We start from the raw sequence: 17300 nt of genomic DNA, 5'->3' as shown, positions 1-17300 counted from the left end.
GCAAGGGTTCCCAACCTCTGGGCTGCGGAGCAGCACCGGCCCCAGCGTGCCAAAAACTGGGCCGTGCAAACAAGTGAATCCCTATCCGTACATGCATGCTCAAAACCACGCACCAATGTGAGAACCTATACAACCTATGAGTAAGGACTATGAAAGGATAGCAAAAGATTTGTAACCAACTGACACACTCTATGTATATAACTGGAAGATGGTTTTATGTTTTTATGTTTTTTCTGTATATGTTTGTTTTAAAAAATAAAAAATCTTTAGAAAAAAAAAACCACTCACCCTCCAATCCGTGGGAAAACCTCTCTTCACAGAACCAGTGCCTGGCACCCAAAATATTGGGAGCCGCTGGCTTAGAGCACTGTAAGGGCACAGTTTGTCCCTGGGGGTCTCACCTGATTCCCTCTCTCTCTCTCCCTCCCAGCTCACCTCTAAGTCACTGGCTGTGATCTGGCTGAGGTGAATAGATGGGTGGGAGATGGCCCCCTTCACCTCAAAGTCACCACCGCCCATGCGGCTCCAGGTCTGCATGGAATCCAATTTGTTTCCATCAAGTGGTTGCTCAGCACCCTGAGAACACAAAAAAAAAACACACAAAAAAAATGCTCAAATGGGTTGCGGGAAGGAGAAGGGGAAAAAAAAAAAGGGCAGGTGGAAAGATGAGCGAGAGGCACCAGTCAGTTTCTTACACGCAGCTGCCTTAAAAAAAAAAAAAAAAAAGCACTGCGTCCCATGAGCCACTTAGCAAAGCTTGACGTAGCAGCTGCCCTGCAATGGTGCCCAGGATGGAGTCTGGGGACCCCTGATGGCCCTCAAGGGTTCTGCAGATCGCTTCTGACTTCCAGAGCCCAAATAAAAGGACATCTTTGATGACTCAGTTCTTGGGAAAAGGGCCAAAAATTTTTTTTTTTAAAAAGAAAAAAAGATCTGGCAACAAGATGCCAGCCATTACTTAATAAATAAAAAAAATAAGTAAATAGGATAGGAGGGCCTCATGGATGCCATGGGGATAAATATCACTCTGGCAATGATCTGCTTGGAGGAGAATCATAACATACTGCAGTCTTCTTCAGCTTCCAGGCATGCAGGTAGTCCTCAACTTACGACCACAATTCATCACCCTCTTTTAATAACCCCATAATCCCTTGTGGGGCGGAGTCTGGGCAACTGAATGGAGCTGAGTGTTTACTGGCCAGATGCATTTCCTGTCACCAATGCGGAGTTTTGTTCAGCAGATATATTCTCAGCGTGCCCAGAGAGAGAAATATCTGCCTCTACCTAGGATCAAACTCATAGCCTTCTAATTGTGAGGCCAGAGATCCACTTCTAGGCCAGCACACCACTCTAGTTTACAATCACTACTGAGCCCAAAATTTATGTTGCTGAGTGAGAAATTTGTTAAGTCAACTTTGCCATATTTTACGACTTCTCTTGCCACGTTTGGTTAAGTGAATCGTTCAGTTCTTAAATTAGTAACACCGTTGTTAAGTCAACCTGGTTCACGCATTGCCTTAGCTTGTCAAAAGGTTGAAACTGGTGATGACCCAATCCCGGGACACTGTGACCATCATAAATGTGAGTCAGTTGTCAAACTTCCGAATTGTAAATCACGTGACCATGGGGATGTGAAAAACGGTCGTAAGTCACTTTTTTCAGCGTTGCTGTAATTTTGAATGGTCACTAAGCAAACTGTACTACCTGTACTTATTTCCTGCTTTGATTAGTCCCAGCAAGATCAGGCACTGTGCAATATCTAAGTGCAAAGCTGATGAACGTCATCTAAGCACATCCAGTACATGTAGTCCTCAATTTCCAACCAATTGTTTCATGACCGAACTTACAACAGCACTGAAAAAAAAGGGACTTTTCACACTTATGACTGTTGCAGCATCCCTGTGGTCACATGATCACTCTTCGAATGCTTGGCAACTGACATGTATTTATGCCTGTCGCTGTGTCCCAAGGTTATGTGATCACTTTTTGCCACCTTCTGACGAGCAAAGTCAACGGGGAAGCCAGATTCACTTAACAAGAGCGGTGATTCACTTAACAACTATGGTAAGAAAGGTTGCAAAATGGAGCAAAACTCACTTAACAACTGTCCAGCTTAGCAACAGAAAGTTGTGGTCATATTGTAGAGACAGTCTTCTGAGCCACACTGGTGGACGATAGAGGATCCTCAGATGGATAAATGACCTGTCTGCCTCTCGTATCAGGGAAATTCTTCCTCCACTTCTTTCTTTCTTTCTTTCTTTTTAATGGTAGCTCCTCCTTGGCATCTTATCCACGGGCCCTTCTTGCATAATGAAATCCACTCACCTTTTTCAAATGTTTCTCCCTGGTACCTTTCAACTGGAAAGAGAAAGAAAGAAGACAGTGGGAATTCTAGACTAGAGCGTGTTGCTTAAAGTAACTTCTTCCGATATAAAAAATAAGGAGTTTGCTTAATGAGAATATTGGAAAAAACTGGACAGCCAAATTAAGCACTTTAAAAAAGTCCAGAGATCTAGAATGTCTTTCCAATGGCTGGGGAATTCTGAGAGTTTAAAAGTCCACAGATCTTAAAGTTGCCACGTTGGGACAGCTGATTTAGTGCACAGGCAAAAAAAAAAAAAAAAGGAATATGACTTGCTAATACATCTTTTCCGGAGTTGCCAGATCTTTCCCAGAATGGAAGTCAGCAAAACAATCTGGAAAACCAGAATCCTTGTCTCACCATTTTTGTTGTGACTGTGACCCCTCAGCATGCTGCACAAAGCCCAGGAAGGCTCTCAAATCCACAGCATTTAACACACCCTTAATCCAGAGATTCCTACCTTTAAAACTGGAGCGGAAAGAGGTGTAGTTTGTACAAGAAATACAAACTGGAATAGTGCATTGTGGCTAGAGGCAAAAAATCACAAGGCAGGACTAAGTGTAGTTAGCATGGTTCCTTCAGAGAATCATAAAGTTTTACTTGATCATCAACTTTGATAGTAGTAGTTCAAAGTAGCTAGTTCTATGGGTATGGATCTATCACCACATAGAGGAACATCCGTGTTCCCTAACAGCATCACGTGGCTCTCTGAGGTACAACAGGTGAGGTCAGAAAAACTGAGTAATAGCCAAGATGCCCACATGTTACTTATTAAGAGTTATTTGTATGCTGCCTATTCAGTTTGCAATAAAACGGGAGTGTTGCTAAAACCAGCTAACAACCAACACCATAACAACATTTGTTGCCCAAGCTAACAGCTCCCCCAACAAAAATGCTATCCCTTCCTCCCTCAAAAGCTTTTCAGAAAAGCATAGCCTGAACTGCTTTGCTAATGAACAGACTCAGTTGGAACAGGGAAGGGAAAATAATTTAATTGGGATCAAGTAACAGATGTCAAGAACTTTTGGAAGGGGAGTAGGATAGACACCTCCTGACATCATCAGGAGGCATAGGAGTGTGGGAGACAAAGGGACAAGAACAAAGCTTTAATACTTCAAAGCCTCCTTGCGATGGCCCTGGAGCCTATATGATGGGTAAAAATAGTGGGGGAATTTTGGACTACATGGGAAAAAAGAGACAGAGTTGAAGGAGAGGTAAACAGGTCAAACAAAATTATTTTGCTGTAACAAAGAATGATGCGATTGGAACAGACCACCACAAAATGCAATGGAGGTGAAGTGATGGGACATATGTGCTGAAGGTTGGGCCTATCACACACATTCCTTTTTTTTTTTTTTGTAAAATTTTTTTGAGTTTTCACAAAAAAAATACAAATAAAACATCTTTTTTGAAAGTAGCTTAATCCTGGGTTACATTTCTTCGTACAGACACAAATTCAGGTTCATGCTCATTTTTATGTTCTATTCCATATCTTATTACTGTTTTACATTTTCTGCATAGCTTCTCCCCTCTTTTAATTTTCTCAATTTTATTTTAATTATCTCATCTCAATTCAAATCATTATATTTATATTTTTTGTCTGTCCTGTTTCAATTATCTATTATCTTTTCTCATTAAACAAAGTTTCTCCTGTAGTTACTGATTGGAGTGTGACGCCTTTATATCTTTTAAGTTTATCCATTTAACTCTTATTTAGGCTTCAATATATACCTTAAAGTTATAACATTCAATATAATACATAACTTCCATTCGGATTCTGCCTGGTACATTCTTAAAATACACACTATATTCTTAAAAAAAGAAAAAAATATAAATATATATAATTAAAACAACACATTCCATTCCAATTCAATTCTATCATTAATGTTAATATTCATTAAAATATTAACTTCTTTAACATTACTTTCAATTAAATATCATACTTCTATTGGAACAATTATAAGCTTTCCATAATTAATTCCCCCCTTCACTTATATTTTATAAAACATTAACTAATTAAAATGTTCCCATCCCTTCCAAATTCAATTTTCTCATTTATTTTATTTCACTTATTTTATTAACAAACATTTCATTAAATTACACTATTTTATCCCTCATTTTAATCATACATTGTTTCCAATTTTCTAAAGTTATTTCTATTACTAATATAACAATACAATCTTATGTACCTTTACAGAATCCCCTTTTCAGTTAAATTTTTACCCATTATCTCTAAATAGGTCCTGTTTCTCTATATCTTGTTCCGGTCCTTTGTAACTTCTTTTCCTTTCCTTCTTCCCTCTCTTTTTCTCTCTCCCCTTTTTACCCTCTTGTCTCTCTACCTCTATTTCTCTCTTCTGTATTCCTCTCTTCTGTTGCTTTCCAGTATTATACTTATTTTTCGAATTATTTTTCTTTTCTTTGGTTGTTTTTTTAAGTCTTAAATTCTCCGTTCTCTTTCCCCCCCTTTCCTTTTTCTTCCCCACATAGAATTACTTGTTCATTAAAGATGGCTTCTTCTTTGTCCCAGTCTTCTAGTTTTGCAGATGTTTCTTGTTGTTTCTCATAGTTCCAAATCTCCATTTCTAAGAATTGGAAAACGAAGCCAAAAGAACTCCTCCCTTCTTGTGCATCTTCTTTATACTTTTTAAGTTCCATTTTCAATTCATCCAAAAGTGATGCCAGAAATTTTTAAACAACCACCCGATTAATTTTAGTCATTCAAATGCAATAACCAAGAATCCAAAGATCACCAAGTAATCCAAATACACGCAAGCTGTTTCTTTTTGCTCTTTTTTTCCACTTTCTCTTCCTGGGGTTCTACTGTTTAGTTGCAAAGTTTCAGTTAAAATGTATCTTTTAGAAGTCTTGTTGAAGTTTTATTGTAGATTCTTTTTAATTCCAGGCAGTCTCCTCCCTCTTTCCAGATCCTGCCCTTTTATTCTTTTTCTCTCCCTTCCTGCTTATGAAAAAAATTTTTAGTGTCCAGAAATCTTTATTATCCCTTTGACATTTTGTTTTATTTTCAGCTTAATTGCCTGTTGATGTCAAAGCGGATTTTTCCGATTTCTTATTTAAGTCTCTTAGTTGTCAGTATAGGAAAGGGAGAGAAGAAAAAAACCCAAACCTTTCCCTTTTCACTTTCCTTCGCTGCTTCCGACTCTTCTTTGGGAGCGATGTTATTTTTTGTAAATTTAAATTCCAGGGTACCTTAGTTGTTGCTTTTGCAATTTAACCCGGTCAGCCAAAACTTTCACTTCTTATCTTCCTCCTGCACATTCTTTTCCGGTCGAGTTCTTCTTTGTGGTGGCCATTTCTGACCACCGCTGCAACCGCCGGAAAGGGAGTAATGGCCAGCTGAGGAGGAGAGATGCGGCTCTCCTCAACCCTGCTGGCAGTCTCCCCCGTCTTCACCACCTCTACGGGGTGGCTTAGCCCCGAAACCAGCCGGCTCAGGGCGCTCCAGTGACGAGCCCAGACCGAAACCGCGCACGATCGCGGATTTCTGTCTGTCGCCAAAGGAACTCAAACCGGAAGGCACACATTCCTGATGGCTGCTTTTACTGTATATCCCTCTTGTAAGTCTACTAAGATCATCTGGCTGACCAGCATGAGAAATAAAATTCTTTTAGATAGTCTATGAAGAATCTTCCTGGCAGCTTCCCTGCTCCACTGCCCGTCCCCTCTAAGCCAACATACCCAGGCTGAGGAAATGGCTAGTCTCACACATCAAGAGGACACTGCCCGTCCTCTCTAAGCCAACATACCCAGGCTGAGGAAATGGCTAGTCTTGCACATCAAGAGGGTTTTAAGCTTGCCCAACCAAAGGGCAGATTGAGTTGGCTAAAACGTGAGAAGGATCCCAGCCTTGCAGACACATGGGGCCTGGCAGTCATAGGCTGAGCCCATGGCCACTTACCTTCTTCTTGGGTCCCGTCTCGGGGGCTGGGAGTTCCTTTTTGCGCTTGTGAGCACCCGCCTGGACCGGACTCTCCTCAGAGGGTGGCGGGGGCAAAGGTGGTGCTGGTGGCAACTTTTTCTTGTTCTGAGCAGGCTCATCAGTCAGCTTCCACCGGACCCCTTCCTCACCATTGTCCGAACGCCGCTTCCCTGTGCCATCCCCTGAATCCTGAGAGGTGGACAGAAGAGAGGCAGAAACGGGCTCAGACGTTGTGCGTAGCTTGTCCTTTTTACACCACCTTTTGCTGCGTAAGCCACAAGAAGGATGCCTTCACCGGCATGCTCAGTCAAAACCAAACAACCATATTATGGCTTAACCTCTGTGGACTGGCACCGGTCCGTGGCATGCCATAAACTGATCCGTGCAAACAAACAAAGCCCCATTTGAGGGATGCAGGAAGCACACAAAATCACACCTCCTCCAGTCTGCAGAAAAACCTCTCTCCACAGAACTGGCCCCTGGTGCCCAAAAGGTTGGGGGACACTGGCTTAACCCAACCTACCCCATCCTCACCAATGCTTTCAAGGACACGAAAACACTGCTTGGAGGCTGGGCTGAGGAAAGCAGACCAGATAGGGATTTTCTAGACAGCACATCAAGTGGAGCCAACCAGATTGTTCGGCCCTAAGCAGAGGGGTCTATCTGAGAGACTGTCCTCACTCTTACTACAGGTAGTCCTTGACTTATGACCGTAATTGAGCCTGGGATCACAGTTGTACATTGTGCCAGTCATTAAGCAGATTGCCGCATAACTGACCCCCATTTGACAGTATTTTTTTGTTGGGATCGTTAAGCGACTGTGATCGTTAAGTGGATTCATTGTCCGCAATGGCATGGTTTTTTTTTGGACAGTATAACATGAAATAAACACCGGCTTCCAGCAAAATAAATAAATAAATGCCATAAATTGTGGTCACGTGACTGCAGGATGCTGCAAATGGCCACAGCGGGTAGAGGCAGGAAGCGTCCAAAATGCAAGCACAGAACTGTGGAGAGGAAGGGTGATAACTATAAGAACTTTTTTCTTGGGGGGGGCGGGGTTGTCCTTCGTAACTTTGAACAAGTTGTTAAAGCAGCCAGTCATAAGTAGAGGACTACTTGTCTTAGCTACGAAGGATTATCCTTCAATGAGGGGTGGGGTGGGGGGAAACTATAGAAAAAGGATGTCAATCCAAGGTGTGGGGTGTGAATAATTAGGGCCTGAAATAAGAAAAAAAAAAAACCACTCCAAGAGACCCAAATGGGTCCTCTTATGTCTCCCCCTCCCACTTTGTCCTGGCTTCACAGCAAATGACCCTGGGGGGCTTCTACCCCACCCTTTTGATTCTCCCTTCTCTAGGATGTCCCCCACCCCCAATACACACACACACACACCAAACCACATACTTTCATTGATTTGCCTTCTCTCTTGCACTTGGGGCATTCCCAGCAGTTTGGAATTTCGTTGTTGATGACCCCTTCAGCGATTCCCATCTGCAAAGAGAAAAGACAGGTGCAGGTGAAGGGAGTGGGTTGAGATATTCCTCAGCCGGGATGGCGACTGTGCAGTGGTTCTTCTCTCTCACCTTCAAGCAGCCTGGATGCACAATCTCGTTGCAAATGGTACACTCCATGAGTGACAGGTTGAACTTCTCCTCTTCACCCTCTACTGTGTCCTCTTTCCCGGCCTCCCCACAGACCAGGCACACGGCTGTGTGAGGTAGAACTGGCTGCGAGGAGACAGTGGACGGAAGTCAGACGTAAGAAATGCAAAACAGCAAGAGCACTTAGACTTATATTCCGCTTCAGTTTCTGGGCCCCACTATGTCAGGGAAGAGAAGTTGTGTATGGGAATGTTCAAGAAACAAATGGCTGCATGCTGAAAACAAATATATGAAATGGGCAACCATTAACTTTCCAGCATTTTTGACACAATATGGGTTTTTTTTTATTTGCTTTGTGCAGGACATCTCTGCCTTTACTTGCAGCTCTCAGCAGATGTGAAAGATGCAGAAAAAGCTAAGGATACGCAGTGTTAAACCACATCAGTCCCCCGACAAGAACTACATGGAAAAATTATTCATGTCAAGAAATATGTGTCTCTCTTTCTTTTCTATCCCAATTGAGATTTGGGAATATTTAGCTGAGACAGAGCAGATCTGGAGTGCATTTTTTTGTTGAGGATGAAGAACCGGGGCCCTTTAAGACGAGAGGGTCTCCACAACTCACCATGGCCAACCCGCCAACTAACCGTGGGACAACTCGCTATGGCCAGCTTGCCGTGGGGCAAGAGTTACACTAATATTGAAGAAATAGAGGAATAGAATCATTAAAGAAACAATGCCAAAGGAAGGGAAGAATGAAATGCAAATGAAAAAAATTAAAATTATTTCTAAAATTATTTTAAATAATTAAATTGAATTGTTGAATTGTCCCACAGAGCGCTGTCCTGTGGCAAGTTGGCCATGTTGAATTACCCCACAGTGAGCTGGTTGTGGTGGGTTGACCGTGGTAAATTGGCCATGACCAATTGGCCACGGTGAATTGTCCCATTCCAAAGACGAGACACCCCTCCTATTAAGTCGGCTGATCTGAAGAGCTGTGGTGGTGCAGTGGTTATAATGCAGTATTACAGGCTGACCCTGCCCTCAGTCAGGAGTTTGATTCTCACTGGCTCAAGGTTGATTCAGCTTTCCATCCTTCTGAGGTCGGTAAAATAAGGACCCAGACTGTTGGGGGCAATAGGCTGTCTCTGTAAACCACATAGAAAGGGGAAGTGGTGTATAAGTCTAAATCAGTGGTAGTCAACCTGGTCCATACCGCCCACTAATGGGCATTCCAGCTTTCATGGTGGGCGGTACGGTTTTTGTCCCCTACTTTATAAATCACCATTACTGTGGAACCAGTGGGTGGTTAGAGAAAATTTTACTACTAACAGAGATACAAAAGTGGGCGGTAGGTATAAAAAGGTTGACTACCCCTGGTCTAAATGCTATTGCTATGCAGGAAACATTGCATGCAAATAGAAATCCACGCCACGGATCACCATCGGCGTTGGCTGCCCCACCTCTCTCACTTACCGCTGTGCACTGCCTCTGCAGGCAGGACTGCTTCATGCGTCCAGGACCCCCAAATTTCTTCATGTCCTTACAGAAATGGCACTCCCCACACTCTGATCTCAGGCACGCTTTACACTTCCGGCACCGCGTCCGCCGCCGGCGAGCTCCAGCCCCTGCCCCTTTGCTGGACGACATTGGCTATGTCCCGCTTCAGCTACTCTCTGGGCTGCAAAAGGAGGAAAGGCAAAAGAGGCCAACCAGGCAGGTAAATATGGCGCTCCAGATCAGTAAGATGACCGACAATGAAGATTGGGGGGTGGGTGGAAAGAAGGATATGCAGCACAAAGGAATTGAGATTCTCATATAAAGGTAGTCCTTGACTTACAACAGTTCATTTAGTAATCGTTCAAAGTTACGATGGCACTGAAAAAAGTGACTTCACACTTATGACCATGGCAGCCTCTCCTTGGTCATGTGATTAAAACTGCGATGCTTGGCAACTGATTCATATTTATGACGGTTGCACTGTCCTAGGTACACCTGATCAATGGGGAAGCCAGATCCACTTAATAATCATGTTAGTAACTTAACAACTACAGTATTTCTCTTAACAACTGCGGCAAGAATCCAAACTCTGTCAAGGATCTTGGAGTTCTCATCTCAAATGACCCAAGTGCCAGAGCCCACTGTAACTACATAGCCAAAAAGGTGTTAAGAGTTGTTAACCTAATCCTACGTAGCTTTTTCTCTGGTAATATAACGCTACTAACTAGAGCATACAAAACATTTGCTAGATCAATACGCGAATACAGCTCATCAGTCTGGAACCCACATTATGTATCTGATATTAACACAGTTGAGAAAGTCCAGAAATATTTCAGAAGAGTTCTCCACTCCTCTACTTGTTGCAGAATACCTTATGCCACCAGACTCGAAATTCTAGACCTAGAAAACCTAGAACTACGCCGCCTTCGGTCCGATCTTAGTATATAAAATCATACATTGCAATGTCCTACCTGTCAATGAATACTTCAGCTTCAACCATAACAACACTAGAGCAAACAATAGATACAAACTCAAGGTTAATCGCAACAAACTTGATTGCAGGAAATACGACTTCAGCAACAGAGTGGTCAATGTCTGGAATACTCTACCTGACTCTGTGGTTTCTTCCCCAAACCCCAAAAATTTTAACCTTAGACTGTCTACTATTGACCTCACTCCTTTCCTAAGAGGTCTGTAGGGGGCGTGCATAAGCGCACCAACGTGCCTACCGTCCCTGTCCTATTGTTTCTTTTATTTTTCTTATATGTATCCATGTATTCATAACTATGTTTTCACTTATACTTATTATTTTGTAAGCAATTGACAAAAATAAATAAATAAAATAAAATAAAGTAAAGAAAGGTTATAAAATGGGGCAAAATTCACCTAACAAATGTTTTGCTTAGCAATAGAAATTTTGGGCTCAATTTTAAGTGAAGGACTACTTGTATACGCATTAGGGAGAAAAAGAAAACACATTGCAAGAAGAAAAATGTCCCGCATGCAAAGGCACACATGGTCCATCACCAGCACTGGGCAGGAGTGTGGGGGGAATCAAAATTAAACACAGCAAACTGAATTTGAGCTAAAAAATATTGCATCACTTTTGGATTTAAAAGGATGGTTTAAAATCAGCAGTATAGGTAGAACTCAACTTACAACCATGACTGAGCCCAAAATTTATGTTGCTAAGTGAGAATTTGTTAAGCAAGTTATGCCTTCCATTATGACATTTTTTTGGCCACAGTTGTTAAGTGAATCATTGCAGTAGACAAGTTAGTAACCTGGTTGTTAAGTGAATCTGGCTTCCCCACTGACGTTACTTGTCAGGTCGTAAAAGCGATCACATGACCCCAGGACACTGCAATGGTTGTAAGTATGAACCAATTGCCAAGCATCTGAATTTTGATCATGTGACCATGGGGATGCTTGCAAAGGTTATAACTACGAAAAACGGTTGTTAAGTCACTTTTTCAGTGCTGTTGTAATTTTGTACAGTCACGAAATGAACTGTTGTAAGTCGAGGACTAGCTGAATATTCCCACAGAAAATAGGTGAGATGATATTAACTAGCACACTAATCCAAGAAAATCAATTCTATTAAAAAAGAGAGCCAAATCTAGGGGGATAGAGAACTGGATGGCTAGCACGGCCATTCAGCAGAACTTTCAAGGGTCATTCTCAAATTTTCAGTTGATCACAGATCATGAATTGTCCACTGTATCTGTGAACAGTGAAGGTTATGCCAAGAGCTCAAAGGCAGGAACTCCTGAAAAGCTAAGTGGAATTTCTTTGGTGCCTCAACCATGGATAAGTTAGGACAATGTTCCTCAACCTTGGCAGCTTGAAAATATCCGGCTGGGGAATTCTAGGAAGCTGGAACTCTACATGTCTACCAATGGCCAATTTTGAAAAACACTGATTTAGGAGATAGTTAGGTGAAAACTCCTGCCTCTTTAAAGAACTCTGGGACTGCCTAAGAGTTATTTAAAAGGACACAAATTTAATCCAGTGTTTTTCAACCTTGGCAATTTAAAGATGTTTGGAGGTCAGCTCCCAGAATTCCCCAGTCTGAAGGCTATACATCTTAAAGTTGCCAAGTTTGAAAAACACCAGATTAATTTAAGAGCAGAACAGGCTACTGGTACATACAACAATACTTATTCAGCTCTGTAACAGGAGAAAATTATTCAAACTCACTGGAAGAAACTCTCAACATGCACAGAGAAACACTTTTCCGCTCAAGAATAACATCAACATTTTTGTGTGTGGCTAGTTTTTTAACTATGCTCCTCAAAACTTTATTTGGGTCTCAGGGACAAACCATTTTGCTAGAGCAGGAAAAAAAAAGAGTGATTTGTTTATAGCTTCCTAATTTCCAAGATATTTTCTCTACTAGAGTACAGCTACAATCAGAGGCAAATCTTAACCACATCATGATGGTTACAAATACAGCAAAAGTAAAAATAGATTTTTGACAGGTATTTAAAGGTCTGTTCTCCAAAGATGAACCTATCAAGGCAACTCTGTTGTCAGGTGAGGTGAATAAAATCCAACCATGTTTTTCCAGATACACAGGTAACCCTCGACTTATAACTGCAGTTGAGCCCAAAATTTCTGACTGCAGTTGAGCCCAAAATTTCTGTTGTTAAGCAAGATAGTTGTTAAAGTGAATTTTGCCCCATTTTATAACCTTTCTTGCCACAGTTGTTAAGTTGATCCCAGCAGTTAAATTATGAATGCGGTTGTTAAGTTGAATCTGGCTCTCCCCTTGACTTTGCTCGTCAGAAGGTCACAAAAAGTAAGCACATGATCCCAGGACATTGCAACCTTCACAAATATGAGCCAGTCTTAAGGGCATATGATGCACACAACCATTTGTATTTGGTTCTGACAGCCCCTTAGGTATAGCATCCTTGACACCACTGGAGGCAAAATATTTGGTGCACTGTATTACATAACAATCAATATAATATATAGCCATTGTGATTAGCAGCAGCTGACCACAAACTGGGTCTTGCCACCTTCATTAAGGGGATTATGCAAATAATGTACAGGTAGTCCTCGACTTACGATCACAATTGAGCCCAATATTTACATTGTTAAGTGAGACATTTCATAAGTGAGGTTTGCCCCACACTGAATAACTTTTCTTGCCACATTTCTTAAGTGAATCACTGCGGTTGTTAAATTGCTAACACCGTTGTTAAGTGAACCTGGCTTCCCCTTTGACTTTGCTTGTCAGAAGGTCACCAAAGGTCACATGATATCCGGGGACACTGCAACCCTCATAAATATAGGTCAAGCATCTGAATTTTGATCAGATTTTTAATCAGATTTCACAGTCATAACTGATAGGTCATAACCGTATCAGATTTCACAGTCATAACAGATTTCACTGTCATAACAGCAAAAAATGGTCATAGGTCACTTTTTGCATACCCATTGCAACTTCGAACAGTCACTAAATGAACTGTTGTTAAGTCGAGAACTACTTGCAGACGATAAGATGAAAAAGAAAGGCCTTTAAAAAAATAGAGGTACTTACAGTATAAGGGAGAAAACAATTACCACAGAGTTATAAAAAATGGCAGCACATCATTGTGAAATTACAGGACAGAAGTCCCACACCTCCAGATTGTGGAAGACTGATATAAAACAGCTTTCTGAGAGAGATCCTGAAATAGCTAGAGAGTTGGATCTGGTTTCACATTTATGGCTGCCAAGCGACTTAGGACATAGGTGCAGTCACACCAGCACTTGTAGCCATGTACATAAAGCAGTTAATGCCATAATTTCTCATCTTGTTAGGGAGTTCAAAGAGATAAACCAATATGAATTACAGGCAATGCATATTAATGCTGTAAGTTTTAAAAGAAATTGGACTTAATTAAGACTTTTTGAGGGAGATGGGCAGCTCAGAAATGTGGTGATAGATAGATAGATAGATAGATAGATAGATAGATAGATAGATAGATAGATAGATATAGAATGCAATGGATCTATTATGTTAAATCAAATGATAGAGCTCTTTTACTTTTCTGTCTTTTCCTCTCACTATAACAAAAATCACCATGGTAGATAGATATTCTCACAGACACATTGTTTTTATGAGAAGCCAAAAAGAAAACAGGCCAATTTCCCCCAAGATACAAAAAACTAGAAGGAAGTAAAAGAGGAGACAAGAATTTATAAATTAAATAAAAAGAGCTGCTTTCTGTATTGTTTTAGAATGATTTAGAGACATACAGATCCTGTTTTGATGTGATTATCCAAAATAGGACTCTTTCAGAAAAAAAGCCATTGAACAGCAATTATTTCAATCTTATGAGAGCCAATATAAAGGAAATAAAAAAGGATAAATTTGTTGTGTGAATTGAGAAGAGTAAGTGATGCCCCCCCAAATCCCTAGAGCCTATTTTTCTTTTATAAAAAAAACAGTTTTTCAGGGATATAAACCTGCCAAATTAGAGGCTTAATAGTGAAACACAAATCAAAATCAAACCCAAAGCTGAGATTTATTCTAGCTCACCCAGCAAGGTTAAATGTGTGGACTTCCACTCCCAGAATTCCCCAGTTAGCATACTGGGAATTGAAGTCCACATATCTTAACATATCTGAGATTGAAAAACATTGGTCCAGATTGATTCCAAAGACACAAGAGCTTGAGTTCTACCTTCAGAAGAAGAAAGTGTAAGTGAAAAGGTGAAAGTGGAATATGAGGAAAGTGTCAGGAAATTGAGATAGCGTGGGCTGGCAAGGATAACAATGGAAAGAAAAAAACAAAGTGGAAATTTTGCAGATCAATCCTTAGTTAGACCCCCTGTAGACCTGTCAACCAGAAAATCTGTCAATTATGAAATCCGAAGGCAAGACATCTAGAAGGCAAAAGCGTTCTCTCTGTTTTTCTTTTTTTTAAATGGCAGCATAACAGAAAAGCAATATACAGTATTTCTCAGGCCCTTTTTCTGTTGTTCAGAAAGATAAGAGAAGGGTGGAATAATGGAAAAACAGAAATTCAGAAGGAAGCGGGCAAAGCAACTTTCTTATTATCAACTGCAAATACTACAAAAGGCATGCTTACATATAAAACTTCCACTGATCTTAACCATGCAAGAAAAAAGACATAATAATTCAGAAGGGTCTCTACCACTATAACTTAGGCCCATCAATCATCAAATTAATGACTCCTATTATGATTTTTTAAATTTTATTTTTCACACAAATAACCAATAACATTTAGTTCCTATCATTGCCAACCAATGCTATGAGGGGGATAGGAGAATACAGAATGCGACAGGTCAGGACAAAATTATTTCAGACTTTATGAGAGAGGGGAAAAAAACAGTTGCCAGCACCAAGCTGGTTTTTTGGTTTCTATTTTAAAAAGAAATCATGCAATGTGGCCCTTAAAAATTATTTTTTTATTTAGCATATGGCATGGCCTTTAAAGATATTTGACTATGAGAGGACAGGGGAGAAGGGACACAGCAGAAGAATTAACTATATTGGGGATTCATCTCATCTGAGGGTCAAAAATGAAACAAACCAATTCCAGACTGAAAGGGAAAACAGTGAACTGCTAAAATAAAAAGAAAATATTGTGAAGAGGAGATGCTTTTATAAGCTGCACAGGGTCTGCTGCGTGTTCAATTTATCAGTATCCCAACAGAACTGGGAAAACTTATTAATTTCTTATAAGGAAGAAGGGGAGAGAATCAGACTCAACAATATCTACAATGAATAAATAGTTTTCTATTTCTAAAAAAACGAAAACAAAAAATCTAAGTGTGTGTTATTCTGAGGATTAACCCAGGAGAGAGCAAGAGACAGTTAGGTAGAAGAAGGCACGTAAAAGAGAATCAATGAGGATGAGTGACTCCCTCCTCTCTTCTGCTTGAACAGCCTGTACTGATCTTACCTAACATAGATACACACATTCTGTTGATGGAACATTTTGTCTCCTGCCATTATTTCACCCCACCCCTACCTCTTTCTTCCAAGCATTTAAGAGCAGGCAAAGCACTGAAAGGGAAAACAAATGCATGTATAAAGGAACTTGGCTCCGATACCTCATCACGCCCAGCCTGGCTTCAGAGCTGACAGGCCCGATCTTGGCAAGGGTTCCCACACACCTCAACCTGGCCTTCCATGATGCCGGTTGCTGGGTTCCCCCTCAATTCTCTCCGCCAGCTGCAATCTGCTTGACACATCTTTTCTGCTTTCTCTTCCTTTGAAAAGCCTTTAAGTCAAGCGGTTTGGTGGCGGCAATTCACCTCCGCTCAATCCTTCTGGATTACGCCGCTTCTTGATGGACATAACCAGAGCCATCCTCTATAGAGGGGCCCCTGAAATCGGTGTGAAACGGCACCTCCCCTCTCTTCCCTTCCTTTCCTCCCCCCTCCCCGGGTAAAACATGAGAAATACACAGAGGCAAGAGCGTTTTTACGGCTGGTAATTCCTTCCCCTGGAAATCACAGAAGAGAAACTTTGGTTCCATGTTTGCCCCTGTGTACCCCAAAGCCACACTGCTCGTCCCCTCTCCTTGCTATCTCTCAGCTTGAGTCTACCTAGGGGTGACCAGATCCCTTGAAAAAACACCTGACCAAAATGATACAGCCAAATCTTGGATTTCTTTATTTTTCCTTTCACGGAAGAACAACAAAAATCTGAACACTCCAGCCCAAGGTGACAGAACAGAAGCTGGAAAGGAAAGAATATCCAAGAAAACAAAACAACAAAGGAGATCAAAATGAATAAGAAAAGGAGGAAAACACAATAGTAGATCAGGAATGGGGTGGGGGGAAGAGGAAGGAGAGGCAACCGAAGCTATAGATTCCACCCTCAGCAAAATATATTTGTGCAACCAGCCTGATAGCTTAACATTCCTCCCTGGTTTCTGCATCTGAGTTGTTGTGATGCTTTCACATGCTATGTGCGTCCCCCACAATCTACCCGTGTACAAATCTTTATTTTGGGAAGTGGGTTTGCAAAGCATGGGCAGTCCTGCTCAAAACACTGAGCTCCACAGGGTTGGAAGGAGAAGGGCGAATTAATTTGGAATGGGGAGATTAAGGTGGGAGGAGGGGAAAGGAGAAAGAATGTGCCCCTAAAAAAAAAAAGAGACGGGTTTTATTCCTTGAAAAAAAGAAAAAACATTCTCTGGCAAAGCCAAAAGGGAGGGAGGGAGGGAGGGAGGGAGGGAGGGGAGGGGGAAGTAGGTAGAGGAAGGATACAGACTTACCTTTGGGAAGCGCATCTAGGCACCAAAGACTCTTCCCCGTCCATCAGCAGCCTCCAAAACAGAAAAGATGCAGCACATCTTAGAATTGTTACACATATCTACACGCACAACCCAGGCAGACACTGGCAAAAAGGTGTCCGAGGATGGGAG

At 41.4% G+C, this 17300-nt stretch overlaps 1 protein-coding gene across 3 annotated transcripts in view; it reads right to left on the bottom strand.

Annotated features, from left to right (window-relative positions):
* Nucleotides 1-17300, bottom strand: part of FBXL19 (F-box and leucine rich repeat protein 19) — a 37490-nt gene that overhangs the window by 18754 nt on the left and 1436 nt on the right. Inside the window, exons 2-8 of one of the 3 annotated variants that reach the window (XM_026683482.2) lie at nt 17151-17201; nt 9383-9587; nt 7889-8032; nt 7710-7796; nt 6282-6491; nt 2326-2358; nt 436-576 (exon numbers count right to left, since the gene is read on the bottom strand). In XM_026683482.2, coding sequence (XP_026539267.1) covers nt 436-576; nt 2326-2358; nt 6282-6491; nt 7710-7796; nt 7889-8032; nt 9383-9556 — 789 coding nt within the window. In that variant the 5' untranslated portion in view covers nt 9557-9587; nt 17151-17201. Of the gene's footprint in view, nt 1-435; nt 577-2325; nt 2359-6281; nt 6492-7709; nt 7797-7888; nt 8033-9382; nt 9588-15978; nt 16334-17150; nt 17202-17300 lie in introns of those variants that run through there. The other 2 variants (XM_087946392.1, XM_026683484.2) reach the window with 2 other exon arrangements.

Source organism: Notechis scutatus, chromosome Z (genome assembly GCF_049901735.1).
Source record: "Notechis scutatus isolate UNSWTSFEM ecotype Mainland chromosome Z, rNotScu1.2, whole genome shotgun sequence".
NCBI classification, from domain to species: domain Eukaryota; kingdom Metazoa; phylum Chordata; class Lepidosauria; order Squamata; family Elapidae; genus Notechis; species Notechis scutatus.
The sequence above is the reverse complement of the archived record's forward strand: the minus strand, read 5'-3'. Positions and strand labels throughout refer to the sequence as shown.